This window comes from Rhinatrema bivittatum, chromosome 9 (genome assembly GCF_901001135.1).
Source record: "Rhinatrema bivittatum chromosome 9, aRhiBiv1.1, whole genome shotgun sequence".
In the NCBI taxonomy this organism is placed as follows: domain Eukaryota; kingdom Metazoa; phylum Chordata; class Amphibia; order Gymnophiona; family Rhinatrematidae; genus Rhinatrema; species Rhinatrema bivittatum.
In genome coordinates, this window is record NC_042623.1 from 166,127,532 (window position 1) to 166,142,003 (window position 14,472).

General features: G+C 41.6%; 1 protein-coding gene across 1 annotated transcript in view; it reads left to right on the forward strand.

Annotated features, from left to right (window-relative positions):
- The first annotated feature begins 4,901 nt into the window (after nt 1-4,901).
- Nucleotides 4,902-14,472, forward strand: part of LOC115099360 (allantoinase, mitochondrial-like) — a 76,825-nt gene continuing 67,254 nt past the window's right edge. The window contains 1 exon segment of the mRNA XM_029616951.1: nt 4,902-5,086. Coding sequence (XP_029472811.1) covers nt 5,053-5,086 — 34 coding nt within the window. The 5' untranslated portion in view covers nt 4,902-5,052.

A 14,472-nucleotide genomic window follows, 5' to 3' on the forward strand; every position in this document is an offset into this window, starting at 1 on the left:
CATCTTAAAAAGTTTATTTTTTTTTAATGTACACAATGTGGGCTGTCTCTAACTGCAACAGGGAGTGGGTGGTCAGGGGGGTCTATGCAGACCACTGGGGGTTTGCACCAACAGGAGCGGCGCTTACTTGGGGCCATCAGCCCCTTTAAGCATTGGCATCCCCACAGACCCAGGGCTGCCATCGCGCATTGTTTGGGGAGCTTTCACTCCTTTAGGAAAAACTGTGGGATTCACAATTCGGCAGGGTCGTTTACAATGGCTTTTTAACTCCTGCAGTATTTTTCCCTTTGAGAAAAATACCACAGCTTTAGTGAATGAGCCTGTTAGATGTTAAGCTCTCTGAGGAAAGGCAAAGACCTACAGTACCTGAATGTAATCCGCTTTGAAGGGTTTGAAAAGGCAAAATATAAATCAAATAAATGTTTTCCAATATTACATTTGCTGTTTAACAGCCAGTGACGGGAAATGGGTTCCTTGATTATCTTATTAGATACAACTTAGGTGCAGTAAGTGGTGAGCTACTGAAATATTGTATGTAAATAGACTTGGGCAATATAGCGACTACAGAGTCTATGTCCAAAATCAGTTCAATGTCCTGGAAATTTCCTCCGAATGGGACAGACGCTGTAATAGTGCAATTCATTCTGTCCACCTCAGAAGTCTCATTAAGATTCTGCACACTTGAAATGGTAACTTCTGGAACAATAGCTTCAGATATAGCTTGTTGTGGCTTTCTGCTTCTGCATACCCTGGCAAAAATGTCCTTTCTTTCTGTATTGTCCACAGTCAGCCTTCGCACAGGACAATTAGTGCAATTAGCAGTATGTTTTGATCCACAGCCATGACAGATTGCATGTATTTTGGAAGCTGCAAATTCATGTTTGCACTGGCTTGATAATTATCCAAATTGCAGTTTGCAAAGGCTGCACAATTTGTACTGGTTCTGTCGTACCTTGATCCATTATCTTTGCCTCTGTCATTGCAGTTTCTATCAGGCTGGCAATTGTCCAGGCTTTTTGTAATGTAAGGTCAGGCTCAAACAAGAAGTGTTCCCTAACATGAGCCATCACTGCTTTTTCTACTTATTGATTCTGAATCATTTCCCCTGCCATATCTCCAAAGCTGCAAGTAACAATCAGTTTTCTCAAAACAGCAATATACTGATCTGTAGTGTCTTCCAGCTTCTATCCTTGCTGGCACAACTTATAGTGTTCTGCCACTATATAAACTTTAGGCACAAAAAAGTTCCTTACAGCAGATAAAGCTGTCTCAGACTTATTATCTGCAACAAGTAAAGTGTAGAAAATCCTCTGAGCTTCTGTTCCCATCCCAGGTAATGAATATGTAGTGTACATTTCCTAGCTTCCGGAAGTTCCTTATTATAAATAGCCAACATCTAGAAGCTTTACCTTCCTAGCATGTCTTAATGTGACATTTGCCCAGTCAATATTGGGGTAATTGAAATCTTCCATTTTGCCTGTGCTGCCAAATTTGTTAGCTTTCCTAATTTCTCTTAGCATTCCATCATCTATCTGATTATTTTGGCCAGGTGATCAATAGTATATCCCTACCACTAAGCTCTTCCCCATCACATATGGAATTTTTACCCCTAAAGAATCTACTATTCATTTATGGGTATATTTTAAAAAACTGCGCGCGCGCATACTTTTGTTCGCGTACCAGGCGCAAACAAAAGTACGCTGGATTTTATAAGATACGCGCGTAGCCGCGCGTATCTTATAAAATCCATGGTCGGCGCGCGCAAGGGGGTGCACATTTGTGCAACATGCGCGCGCCGAGCCCTGCGCGCGCTGCCCGTTCCCTCTGAGGCCGCTTCGAAATCAGAGTGGCCTTGGAGGGAACTTTCCTTCTTCCTCCCGCCACCATCCCCTCCCTTCCCCTATCCAACCCACCCCCCAGCCCTACCTAAATCCCCCTACTAACCTTTATCTGCAAAGTTACGCCTGCCTCCGGGCAATCGTAACTTACGCGCGCTGACTGTCTGCTGCAGCGGCAGGCCCCGACACACCGGACCCCCCCCCCCCCATGCCCCCGAACACGCCCTCAAGCCGACACCACGCCCCCTGGCCACACCCTTGACCGCCCCTTTTTGCAAGCCCCGGGACTTACGCGCGTCCTGGGGCTTGTGCGCGCCGCCGAGCCTATGCAAAATAGGCTCGGCGCGCGCAGGGGTTTTTTTTAAGGGTTACGCGCATACCCTTTTAAAATCCGGCCCTTAGCCTCCTGCAGGATATTTATCCTATTGAACTCTAACATCCCTAACATAAACACCATCCCACTATCAAGTTGATCCACCCTATCATTGCGATATAATTTATACTCTGGTTTAGCACTGTCCTATTAGTTAGTTATCCTCCTTCCACCAGGTCCCTGAGATGTCAATTAAGTCTACCTCTTCATTCAGTTCTATAAACTCTAACTCTCCCATCTTATTTTTTAGACTTCTGGCATTAGCATACAGACATTTCAAGGTACCTTTTTATTTGTATATACAACTTTCTTAGAATTGATAGGGATAATTTGGAATCTTTTATCTCAATCTGTTCTATACTTATAGGCAAATGGGCTACATATGCTTTTACTGGAACTTCTCTATCAGGATGCCCTAACTCCCTTGTTATTTTAGTAGTCTTTGAAGATACCTCCCTCCGAACCATGTGCTGCTGAGTGACTGTCTGCTTTCCCCTTTGTTCTAGTTTGAAAGCTGCTCTATCTCCTTTTTAAAGGTTAGTGCCAGCAGCCTGGTTCTACTTCAGTTAAGGTGGAGCTCATTCTTTCAAAATAGGCTCCCCCTTTCCCAAAATGTTGCCCAGTTCTTAATCAAATTAAAGCCCTCTTCTCTGTACCATCCTCTTATGCACACATTGAGACTCTGGAGTTCTGCCTGCCTCTTGGGTATTGCATGTGGAACAGAGAACATTACAGAGAATTCTACCCTGGATGTTCTGAAATTCAACTTTCTACCTAAAAGCCTAAATTTGTTCTCCAGAACCTCCCTTCCAGTCTTATATTTTTGGTGCCCACATGCACCATGACAGATGGCTCCTATCCAGCATTGTCCAAAATACTATCTAGGTGACGCATGAGGTCTGCCATCTTTGCACCAGGCAGGCAAATTACCAAGCAACCCTCATCCTTCAGCCACCCAGCTATCTATATTCCTAATGATCAAATCACCAATTATGACAGCCAACGTAACTCTTCCCTTCCCTCCTGGCACAAGCCCTTAGAGACCCATCCTCAGTGCACGAGGATAATACATCACCTGCAGGCCGATACAGTAAAAGTCGTGGGAGAGCGAGCGAGTGCCCGCTCTCTTGTGCGCATGATTCAGTAAAAAAAAATATTCAAATTAGGACCCGCGGTAAAAAGAGGCGCTAGGGACATTAGGGCGTCGCTAGCACCTCTTTTTTGACAGGAGCGGTGGCTGTCAGTGGGTTTGTCAGCCGACGCTCAATTTTGCCGGCGTCGGTTCACAAACCCGCTGACAGCCACGGGTTCGGAAACTGGACGCCGGCAAAATTGAGCGTCCGGTTTTCAACCAGCGAGCCGATTTAAACATTTTTTTTTTTATTATTATTTTTAACTTTTGGGACCTCCAACTTAATATCACCATGATATTAAGTCGGAGGGTGTACAGAAAAGCAGTTTTTACTGCTTTTCTGTGCACTTTCCCGATGCCGGCAGAAATTACCGCCAGCCTTTGGGTCGGCGCTAATTTCTGAAAGTAAAATGTGCGGCTTGGCTGCACATTTTACTTACTGAATCGCCCGGGAATAACTAATAGGGCCTTTAACATGCATTTGCATGTTGCAGGTGCTATTAGTTTCGGTGGGGGGGAGGGGGGTTGGACGCGCATTTTCGACGCACTATTACCCCTTAATGAATAAGGGGTAAAGCTAGCGCATCGAAAATGCACGTCCAAACGCAGGTTAACAGTGCGCTCCACCGGAGCGCACTGTACTGTATCGGCCTGCTGGAGAGGAGGTCCCATTTCCTGCCACACCAAGTTGATGCTCTCCATCCATATGACCTTGCTCCTTCGAGGCTGCACAGGGACTGACAGGCTGGAGTTGGGATTTGGTTACTATGTCCCTGGAGGTCTCCTCTATATACCTCTCTGTTTGCCTCAGCTCTTCTAGGTCTGCCATTCTAGCGCCAGAGATCAAAAAGAGCCTGGAGCTCTTTGCACATATACAACCTCTCACCAATTAGTAGATAATCATACATGTGTCACTCAGTGCAAAAGACTGGCAAGTCCCCATCTCACTGCTGGCCTCCTGGCTGCATCTTAGTACTGTTGTGTTCTTAGTTAATTTAGGTCGCTAAGGGAGTAGGGATGAGTAAACTACAGTCCTCTCCATTTATGTGGTGTATTTAATGTTAATTTGGCAAAGGCCTGCAAGAGGACAATTAATCTATTGGTAAGGAGTGGGTCACTCCCATGTTTTAGATAAATCCCTGTTTGATTTTTGGTGTGAAAATGTCTCTTGTCCTCTTACATGGGATGAGTCTATAATGAATGTTATGATAATCATGTGCTGGTTTCTATTTTAAAGGAGGAAACAAGGACTCATGAAATATTCACAAATTTCCTTGTTTGAATTATTGTCACTTTTTGCATTAAATATTTATTATGCAGGGCCTGAAACCAAACCTGGTTCAGGGTCAAGAACAGCATTATAGAACCATTGTCCTAGGATTTCCAAACAAGCTTGTTAAATTAGGTTTTAATTTCCCCAGTTACCAAAGCTTGAGCATCGTACTATTCTCCTCAATAGAAAACCTGTTCTTTATTCTGAGATTAAGCTGGTTAAAGATTAACTCATAAATCTAACCACGCATCTGCCCAGCTCAGCACAGCAGAATGAAGCGTGGACAGAATGCTGCCCACTCTGCTGTAATCACTAAAGCCGGTCCTAGACACCCAGACGGCAAATAAAAAGGGAACAGTTAGAGAAGCAAAGAGGCAAAGGTTAAAAATACTTTCCCTGTTACGCGCTGTGTGAAAGCAATAAACATACTTTTACCATGTCTAACAAACGAGTGGTGAGAAGACAGCTAGGTGAGTAATATGTTAAAATCCCGAACCTAAAAGATTAAAGACTGATATGGTGATAAGATTCTAGAGTTAGTGTAACTTGTACAGTACATTCTAATCTGATTACTTTTGAAAGGAAAAATTAATTATGCAGATAGATATCTTGATTAGTAGACTAATTTGTTAAATTTTGTTCATTAATTCAATCCTGGAGGTGGCAGGAATTTTCCACCCCGGAGCTGCTGGCATCAGCATTGGCATCAGGGCTTGATGTTAAGTGGTATTCAATGTTTTAGAGAAAAGTTTCTTTAAAAATTATAAGAAATGAAAGGGACCTATTTAATCTGTCTAGTACAGTGATGGCTAGCCTATGATCTGAAGCCACACTGTGTTGTATTTAAGGGCACATGAACTTCTGAGCTATCTGCCATGCTCTGACAGCATAGTAGCAAGAGCAATTTGTGACTATCTGTTGTACATGTAGAGCTTCAGAGAGAATAGCACATGTGCAATAAATAGGCAGTCTCTGGGCATGTGCACTGCTGGTTCCCTTTAAGAACATAAAGAAGTACCATGCTGAGTCAGATCAGGTCAAATCCAGCATCCTGTTTCTGACAGTGGCCCATCTGGATCACTTGGAGGCACTTAGGAGATCCTAATAGGAAAGTCCATTCCATTTTGCTCTTTTCCTGAAGTAAGAGATAGAGAATACCCCTAGTTTCTCTGGCTAATGATTGTTAATGAATTTGTCCTCAGAAATTTGTCCAAACCATTTTTAAACTCAACTATACTACTACCCTTGACTTTCAGAGCAATAGCCGTGTTAGTCTGGTATAGCAAATATGTCAAGATACTGGTGCAACTTACAGACTAAAGTCCCACTGAATATCCCTGATTAAAGTTATCCAGCTAATTGTAGTTGGATAACTTTAAACCTAACCAGTCAGATTTTGAATATAGCTGGTATCGCTACATTAAATAAATTAATTAATTAATTTCCATATAAATATATAGCCACTTAAGTGTAGTAAGACTTAAAAAAAAATGTGTAAGCATACTGGCCATAAAGCCCCCCATGCTAGGTCCCATGCTTGGCTGTGCCGGGTCAATACTGCCGCACCCACCCCATACAACCCTTCCTTCTGATTAGAAAAATCAATGTTCCGTTGCTGGGCCCAGTCTCAGCCCTTGCTCCTGTCCCTTTTCCATCGAATGATACTTACATTTATATTTCCAAGGCCCCCCCCCCATCTACACATTCCCACCCTCCTGGTACCTTATTTTCCTTTCATTATCAGCCTGGATCACGGGAGCAGCCTGCCGCTGGGTACCTGGCTTCTGTTGTTGCTTAGCACCTAAGCTGGAAGCTCTAAGGTATATCTAGTTAGGCCAAAAACTTCTGAGTAACTCTTAATATCGGAGTTAGTTCAGTTATTCACCTGCCTCTGCCCCACCTAAGAACGCCTCCTGCACTCTCCTTTCTTATTTGGCTAAATCTTAGCTGGAAAAAGACTTATCCAAGTAACTGTTAGCTGGATAAGCAAGGGCAATATTCAAACCAAGCAATTTAGACGGATAAAATGAGTAAAATGAATAATCCATCTAAATGGCTTTGAATATTGACCCCTCAGGAATTTTCCCTCTTTCACCCTCATCCCATGACCCCTCATTCTAGAGCCTCCTTTCCTTTGAAGAGGCCCTCCTTATCTGCGTGGAAACCTTGGAGGTTTTTAAATGTGTGGATAGGTGACACTAGATGGCACATGAACAGTAGCAAACGGAGCTTACGCTTAACATTTTGAAATATACTTTAACATTAAGGCTTTCTAGCACCTTTAAATTCAGCTAGAGCAGTGATGGCGAACTCCAGTCCTCGAATGCCACAAACAGCCAGGTTTTCAGGATATCCACAATGAATATGCATGAGAAAGATTTGCATGCGCTGCCTCCATTGTATGCAAATTTATCTCAAGCATATTCATTGTGGATATCCTGAAAACCTGGCCTGTTTGTGGCACTCGAGGACTGGAGTTTACCATCATTGAGCTAGAGTGTGAAAAGTCTTCAGAAGTGTAGTTGTTCCTTACCATTGGGAAGATTCCAGAATGTGGAGGGCAATCACAGTCTTGGTAATTGCATGCCTGTGGTGTGAGTGACATGGTGATGTTGTCCAATGAAAGTGGCTGGTAGAGGTGGTATTAAAGGAAGAATTGCATAAGCACAAAGGGCCTGTCACTGAGGAACATACCATAAGACTTGCCATACTGGGTCAGACCAAGGGTCCATCAAGCCCAGTATCCTGTTTCCAACAGTGGCCAATCCAGGTCACCCGTACCTGGCAGGATCCCAAGGGGAGATAGATTCCAAGCTGCTTATCCCAAGAATAAGCAGTTGATACCTGCAACTCCACCTTCATAATGGTTTATGGCCTTTTCCTACAGGAACATGTCCAAACTGTTTTTAAACACAGCTATACTAATAGCTTTAATTGCATCCTCTAGCAACAAATTCCAGAGCTTAATTACGCATTGCGAAAAACAATATTTTCTCTTATTAGTGTTAAATGTATCGCCTAGTAACTTCATTGTGTCTCCCCTGGTCTTTGTACTTTTTGAAAGAGTAAACAACTGATTAACATTTACTTATTCCATTCCACTCATTTTATAAACCTCTACCATATCTCCCTCAGCCGCCTCTTCTCCAAGCTGAAGAGTCCTAACCTCTTTAGACTTTCCTCATAGGGGAATAGTTTCATCCTCTCATTTTGGTTGTCCTTCTCTGTACCTTTTCTAATTCAGCTATATCTTTTTTGAGACATGGCAACCAGAAATGCACACAGTATTCAAGATGAGGTCACATTATGGAGTGATACAGAGGCATTATGGTTTTCTCTGTTTTATCTCCATTCCTTTCCTAATAATCCCTAGCATTCTCTTTGCTTTCTTGGCTGCTGTTGCACACTGAGCAGAACATTTCAATGTATCGATGACAGCTAGATCCTTTTCCTGAATGGTGACTGGTATTGTGGAACCTTGCATTAAGTAGCTATAATTTGGGTTACTCTTCCCTAAGTGCATCACTTTGCACTTGTCCACATTAAATTTAATTTACCACTTGCATGCCCAGTCTCCCAGTTTTGCAAAGTCCTCTTTCAATTTCTCACAATGCTCTTGTGATTTAACAACTTTGAATAATTTTGTGTCATTGGTAAGTTTGATCACCTCATTTGTTGATCCCATTTCCAGGTCATTTGTAAATATATTAAAAAGCAGAGGTAAATATATTAAAAAGCACTCCACTATTAACCTTTCTCCATTGGGAAAATTTACCATTTATCCTTACTCTCTGTTTTCTATCTTTTAACCAGTTGTCAATAAGCGATAGTACATTTTAATTTCCTAAGAAGTCTCTTATGAGGGACTTTGTCAGATGCTTTCTGTTATCTCAACTGGCTCACCTTTATCCACATGTTTGTTTATGCCCTCAAAAAATGTAGCAAACTGGTGAGGCAAGACATCCCTTGGTTAAATCAATGTTGCCTTTGTCCCATTAAACTTAGCCTATCTATGTGTTCAGCAGTTTTGTTCTTTATGATAATTTCTACCATTTTGCCAGGCACAGGTGTCAGACTCACTGGTCTATAGTTTCCTGGATCACCCCTTGATCCCTTTTTAAAAATTGATGTTACATTGGCAACCCTTCATTCTTTAGGTTTGCAATTTTATTTTTCACTTCTTTCTGCACTCTGGGATGTATACCATCTGGTCCAGGTGATTTGCTATTCTTTAATTTGTCAATGTGCTCTAATATGTCTTCCAGGTTCACTGAGATTTGTTTCATTTCCTCTGAATCATTTATTTATTTATTTATTTAGTGTTTTTATTATACCGGCATTCATGACAGTTGTCACATCATGCCGGTTTACATTTAAACAGGGTGTGAAAAACAGAGATCAATACAAAAAATGCAAAAAACTTTAACAGTGCAAAGTTAGAAAATTACAGTTACAATAAAACAGGGAAGTATACAACTGGGAACAGAAGAGAAAGTAGCAGAGGGCGTTTAATCAAGGGCAAATTATTTACAATGTTGTAGAATTAATGTAGTGAGGGAGATTGTTGACAGAGTATTGGTGAGGGCTGATAGTGAATGGCTGGTAAGGAAAAAATCATCCTTTGAATCATCAGCTTTGAATATCATTTCTGGCATTGGTATCTCTATGCACAATCAAAGGTAGAGTAAAAAAACACACACATACAACATATGGTTACAAGGAGAGAATGTGTGGTCACACTTCAGGCTGTTCTTCAAAATAATTAATTTATTTATTTAAGAACTACTTATTGAGTATAATTCCCCACAAAATGGTAAAGTGTTCAGTTCAACACGAACACATGGAGTTTCTCATATCTACAAGTAAATGAACTTAAATTAGAACTCGGCAAATACAGAATATTAAAATTAAAGGTTCAAAAAAAAAACTCAGAAGAGAGCACGTACCATAATGAAAGCAGATAAGAACATGGCTAAATGGTACACTGGTCTGTGGAAAATTTAAACAAAAAGAGCAAGGCATTATTACAAAGCACAGTGATTAAATGTGAAAACAGATGTATGAAACTTCAAAGAGAAGTGCACATACCTTTAACATCAAAAGTACATATTAAATTTTTGAACGGATGCCTCAGCATTCATAGTGACTTCTAGAAATAGTGTACAAAAGACAAAAGCAGTGGTCACAGTTTTATAGATCAGCTGAGCCCACCAAAAGAAGTGCAGCCAATTAGAACGAGTCTTGTGGTGCAAATTATCCAATCAGAAAGAAACAGGAGAGGGAAGATGCGAACATAAGAACATGCCCTACTGGGTCAGACGAAGGGTCCATCAAGCCCTGCATCCTGTTTCCAACAGAGGCCAATTCAGGCAATAAGAACCTGGCAAGTAACTAAAAACTAAGTCTATTTCATGTTACTGTTGCTATTAAAAGCAGTGGCTATTTTCTAAGTCAACTTAATAGCAGGTAATGGACTTCTCCTCCAAGAACTTATCCAATCCTTTTTTAAACACGACTACACTAACTACACTAACCACATCCTCTGGCAACAAATTCCAGAGTTTAATTGTGCATTGAGTGAAAAATAACTTTCTCCAATTAGTTTTAAATGTGCCACATGCTAACTTCATGGAGTGCCCCCTAATTTTTCTATTATCTGAAAGACTAAATAACCAATTCACATCTACCTATTCTAGACCTCTCATGATTTTAAACACTTCTATCATATCCCCCCTCAGCCATCTCTTCTCCAAGCTGAAAAGTCCTAACCTCTTCAGCCTTTCTTCATAGGGGAGCTGTTCCATTCCCCTTATTATTTTGGTCGCCCTTCTTTGTACCTTTTCCATCACAACTATATCTTTTTTGAGATGCGGCGACCAGAATTGTACACAGTATTCAAGGTGTGGTCTCACCATGGAGCGATAGAAGCATTATAACATTTTCCATTTTATTCACCATTCCCAACATTCTGTTTGCTTTTTTGACTGCCGCAGCACACTGAACAGATGATTTCAATGTGTTATCCACTATGATGCCTAGATCTTTCTTGGGTGGTAGAACCTAATATGGAACCTAACATTGTGTAACTATAGCATGGGTTATTTTTCCCTATATGCATCACCTTGCAGTTATCCACATTAAATTTCATCTGCCATTTCGATGCCCAATTTTCCATGGATGCCCTCAAACAGCTTGCACGCAACCAAAATGTAGTCGTGAAGCCTGCAGACAAGGGTGGGGCCATAGTTATCCAGGATACGGATGCCTATGTAAGAGAAATACATCATCAATTGAGTGATCTCCAATACTACCAAGTGTTGAATGAAGATCCTACAGAATCTCTTCGTGACACTATTGACGGTTTAGTCAAGGAAGGGTTAGACAGGGGCTTTCTTGCTTGATTATATTTTTATTATATATTTTCCAATTTCCCCTTTTTCCCCTTGTGCAGTAATACAAAATTTCACGGTGAACTATGAATGCCATCATGTGTTGGTGTGCATATATTTTATGTCCCCAATCCCTTACATCAACTACGTCAGCATCTGTTTCCCCCTTTGGTATTTCCAATTCTGTCTTGTCAAAAATAAATCAGATGAGGTCTGCACTAAGGTCCTCCGCATAGCTAAGTTCCTGCCTTTTACAATGCCACACAAAGGAAACAATGAGTATTGCTTATAACTTCTGTTTTCCTTGCTAACCACAAGTTTCCTTTGCTCTTACATCTCAAAATAGTGTCTGCAGAAACAGGCAACAGGGTGAGAGCAGGGCAAGAGTAAAAAGTTAGCATTAACATTTTCCAAGGTCCAGGCTCTCCAGGTGTATCTAGATATTCACCTTCACAGTCATCATGTCCTAACTCCTACCAGTGAGAGATTAGAGGGGCCTCCTGGCAACCAGATTGTAGGCAGGAACAGTGTACAATAATTCTTGTTTTTCGGCTAAGGGCCATTTTGCCTACATATAGCATGGAACAAGGACATAATATAACATAGAAAACCCCTGCAGAGAAACAAAATAATTCTTCAGTGGGTAAACTTTATGTGTGATAGGATATGTGAAAAATGAAATAGATGGAGAATGCATACAAACTGAATAATGTGTACAAAGGAAATGACCATGATCATTAATATTCAAAAAGGATGGTTCAAGGCTGAGTTCAGGTGGGACAAGAAGGTCCTTGAGGTTTTTATCACAGGTGAATGCAAACTGGGGATGTCACAGAAAATTGAATGGAGTTTGAGAATACCCGAATGGAATCTAATGAGTGCAGTGTTAGAAATTGTGTTTTGCTGAATACATTTGTTTATGAATTTATGTATTTTCTGCACATTTATATATAGCTCTGTTGCTTGCCACTTAATTTGTAATCAGAGTAACATATGGGGCTATTTTGTATAGTGCTCTATAATATAGTGTGAGTGAAAGAGTGAATAATAAAAATGTTTTTTCTTGTGCAGTTTAATATGGTTCAATTTTGAAAAAATTAGCTTAATGAATATTTATTGATGGGAAATGTAGTTTTGAGATACTAGAAAAATGTTATATATTAACTTTGGGAGATGCATTATTTATAAAGTAAATTTAAATATTTAAAAGTAAGAGGGAAATTTTCAAACATGCTTTTGTACTAATTCTCAAAGGGAAAGTCTGATCACTATTAGGCATTTTTTAGGATGAAATATTTTCAAAAACCCTTTTACCTGGGTAAATCAGTACTTACATGGATAAATCTATATTTATCTTCCTACATGGCTTTTGAAAATTGTCTTCCATGGAAGTAAATTTGTAACCACCTCATATAAAAAAGTCAGCAAAAATGTCCATAAGTTGCACCAATCTTCAAACCAAAAGGGTCATAATATGAAACTCTTAGAGGGGAGGACTCAGAGTCAACATCAGGAAACATTTCTTGACAGAGAAAGTGGTGGATGCCTGGAATGCCCTCCCACAAGAGGTTGTGAGGACAAGAACAGTAAATGAATTTAAAAGGGCATGGTATAAACACTGTGGATTCCTAAAGGCTTGAAACTGCTAATGAAGAAAAGGGGTAACCTATGCAGGGCCAGTGCAAGGGTATTGGGCGCCCTAGGAGACCCTTATGCTTCCAAACCCCCCACCCCCGGTCGCGCCCCCCTACTGTTTCGATGCCAACTGTGTGCTTCTCAGGGCGCCAAGCTGTAGGGGCGCCGAAGAGCAGCCACGTGGTGCCGCAAGCGGGACCTATCCCGCTCATGGCAAAGAGAAATAGAGACTGTGTGCTTCTCAGGGCCACAATCAGCACACTCAGTCTCTATTTCTCTTTGCCGTGAGCGGGATAAGCCCTGCTTGTGGCACCACATAGCTGCTCTTCGGCGCCCCTACAGCTTGGCGCCCTAGGCGACTGCCGAAGTTCGCCTAATGGACGCGCCGGCCCTGAAGCTATGCTAACTTTAGTTGCAACATTTCTGCATGGAGGTAACCTGCACAGAATGGCAGCCACTACCCTTAACAGAAACATGGGTTAACCTGCACAGAGTGGTAGTTACTACCATGAGCAGACTGGATAGACCATTTGGTCTTTATTTGCCGTCATTACTGTATTATTTAGGTATGTCTGTTCTCTTTGTAAATTACCCCACCAAAACTATCCACATTCTATTACACCTGCTAAGATGTACACAGAGATTTTCAGGAAAATGTGTGTGCATACGTTTGAAAATGCAAAACTATGCACATAAGTGCAAACCCCTCCCTAACTCTGTTCTTCCCACCCACACCCCCACCTCCCGGAAGCCTCCGCTCAGTCCAGATAGTTTTACATACATACTATCAAAGTGTCTAAAAAAGGAATTTGGGACTGGTGTATATGATACTCAAACGTGCATACGTTTACTCACATATCAGGGAGGCAATTTTATTACAGGCTATTTCTGCAGGTATATCACTGCTTTGCTCACTGAAATGCCTCTGCAACTTACCCTCCATGAAGGGTAATTATATAACAGCCCACATAGCAATAAGGTTCTCATGATCATTGTACATGCAAACTTTCTCAAGTATTTTCAAAACCCACATAGGAGCTGCATAAATTTGCTTTGAAAATCCTTGGGCAATTGGCTGAGTAGGTGCATAAAGTTATACCTGCTCCTAGCAGGGCGCAACTTGTGCTGGGTAACTTATGCGCACACTTCTTAAAAGCAAAACGTATGCGATTAAGCCACAACTTTGCTCCCCCACCTCCAGGAATGCCTCCCCTCAGTGTGCAGAAAAGCACATGCAAAACCAGACCATACATAGGGTTATGCACGTACTAGCCTCTGATTGCTTTTCAAAATGTTGCATGCATAAAACAGAGTTTTACGTGTGTCTTTGGAAATCAAGTGCCATAGGTCCAATTATTTATTTTTCAGAAATTGTATCAGGAGAGGCGGCGGTAGAGTCATCCATGATTTTCTAATTTAATTATCAGAAGCTTGAGGGGGTAGCCTATGTGCCTGAAAGTTAATTGGTGGGGACCAAGTGTAAGGCTGAAGGTTTGCCTAGGGTGTCTTAACATCTTTTTCCTGGCCCTGGACCCACAACGACACCTCTGACCTGGTGACCTTGCTTCTAAGTGAGAGAAATAGTCCTGCTGCAACCAGGGTCTGGGAGGGAAGTCTTAGGATCTTGGATTGCAATCCCTGTCGGGGGTCCCAGGTGGAGAAAGACCCCACAATATGGGAAATTTTAAAATGCCTGGCACAGCAGCTGGGTCTTGAGAGAGGGAGTGCATTAGGGACCCTGACCCAAACCACTCCCCACCTCCCCGCCTCCAGGCAAGCCTCAGGACACGTGGAACTAAAAACCCGCAATGAGGCGTAGGAATAAGAGGAAA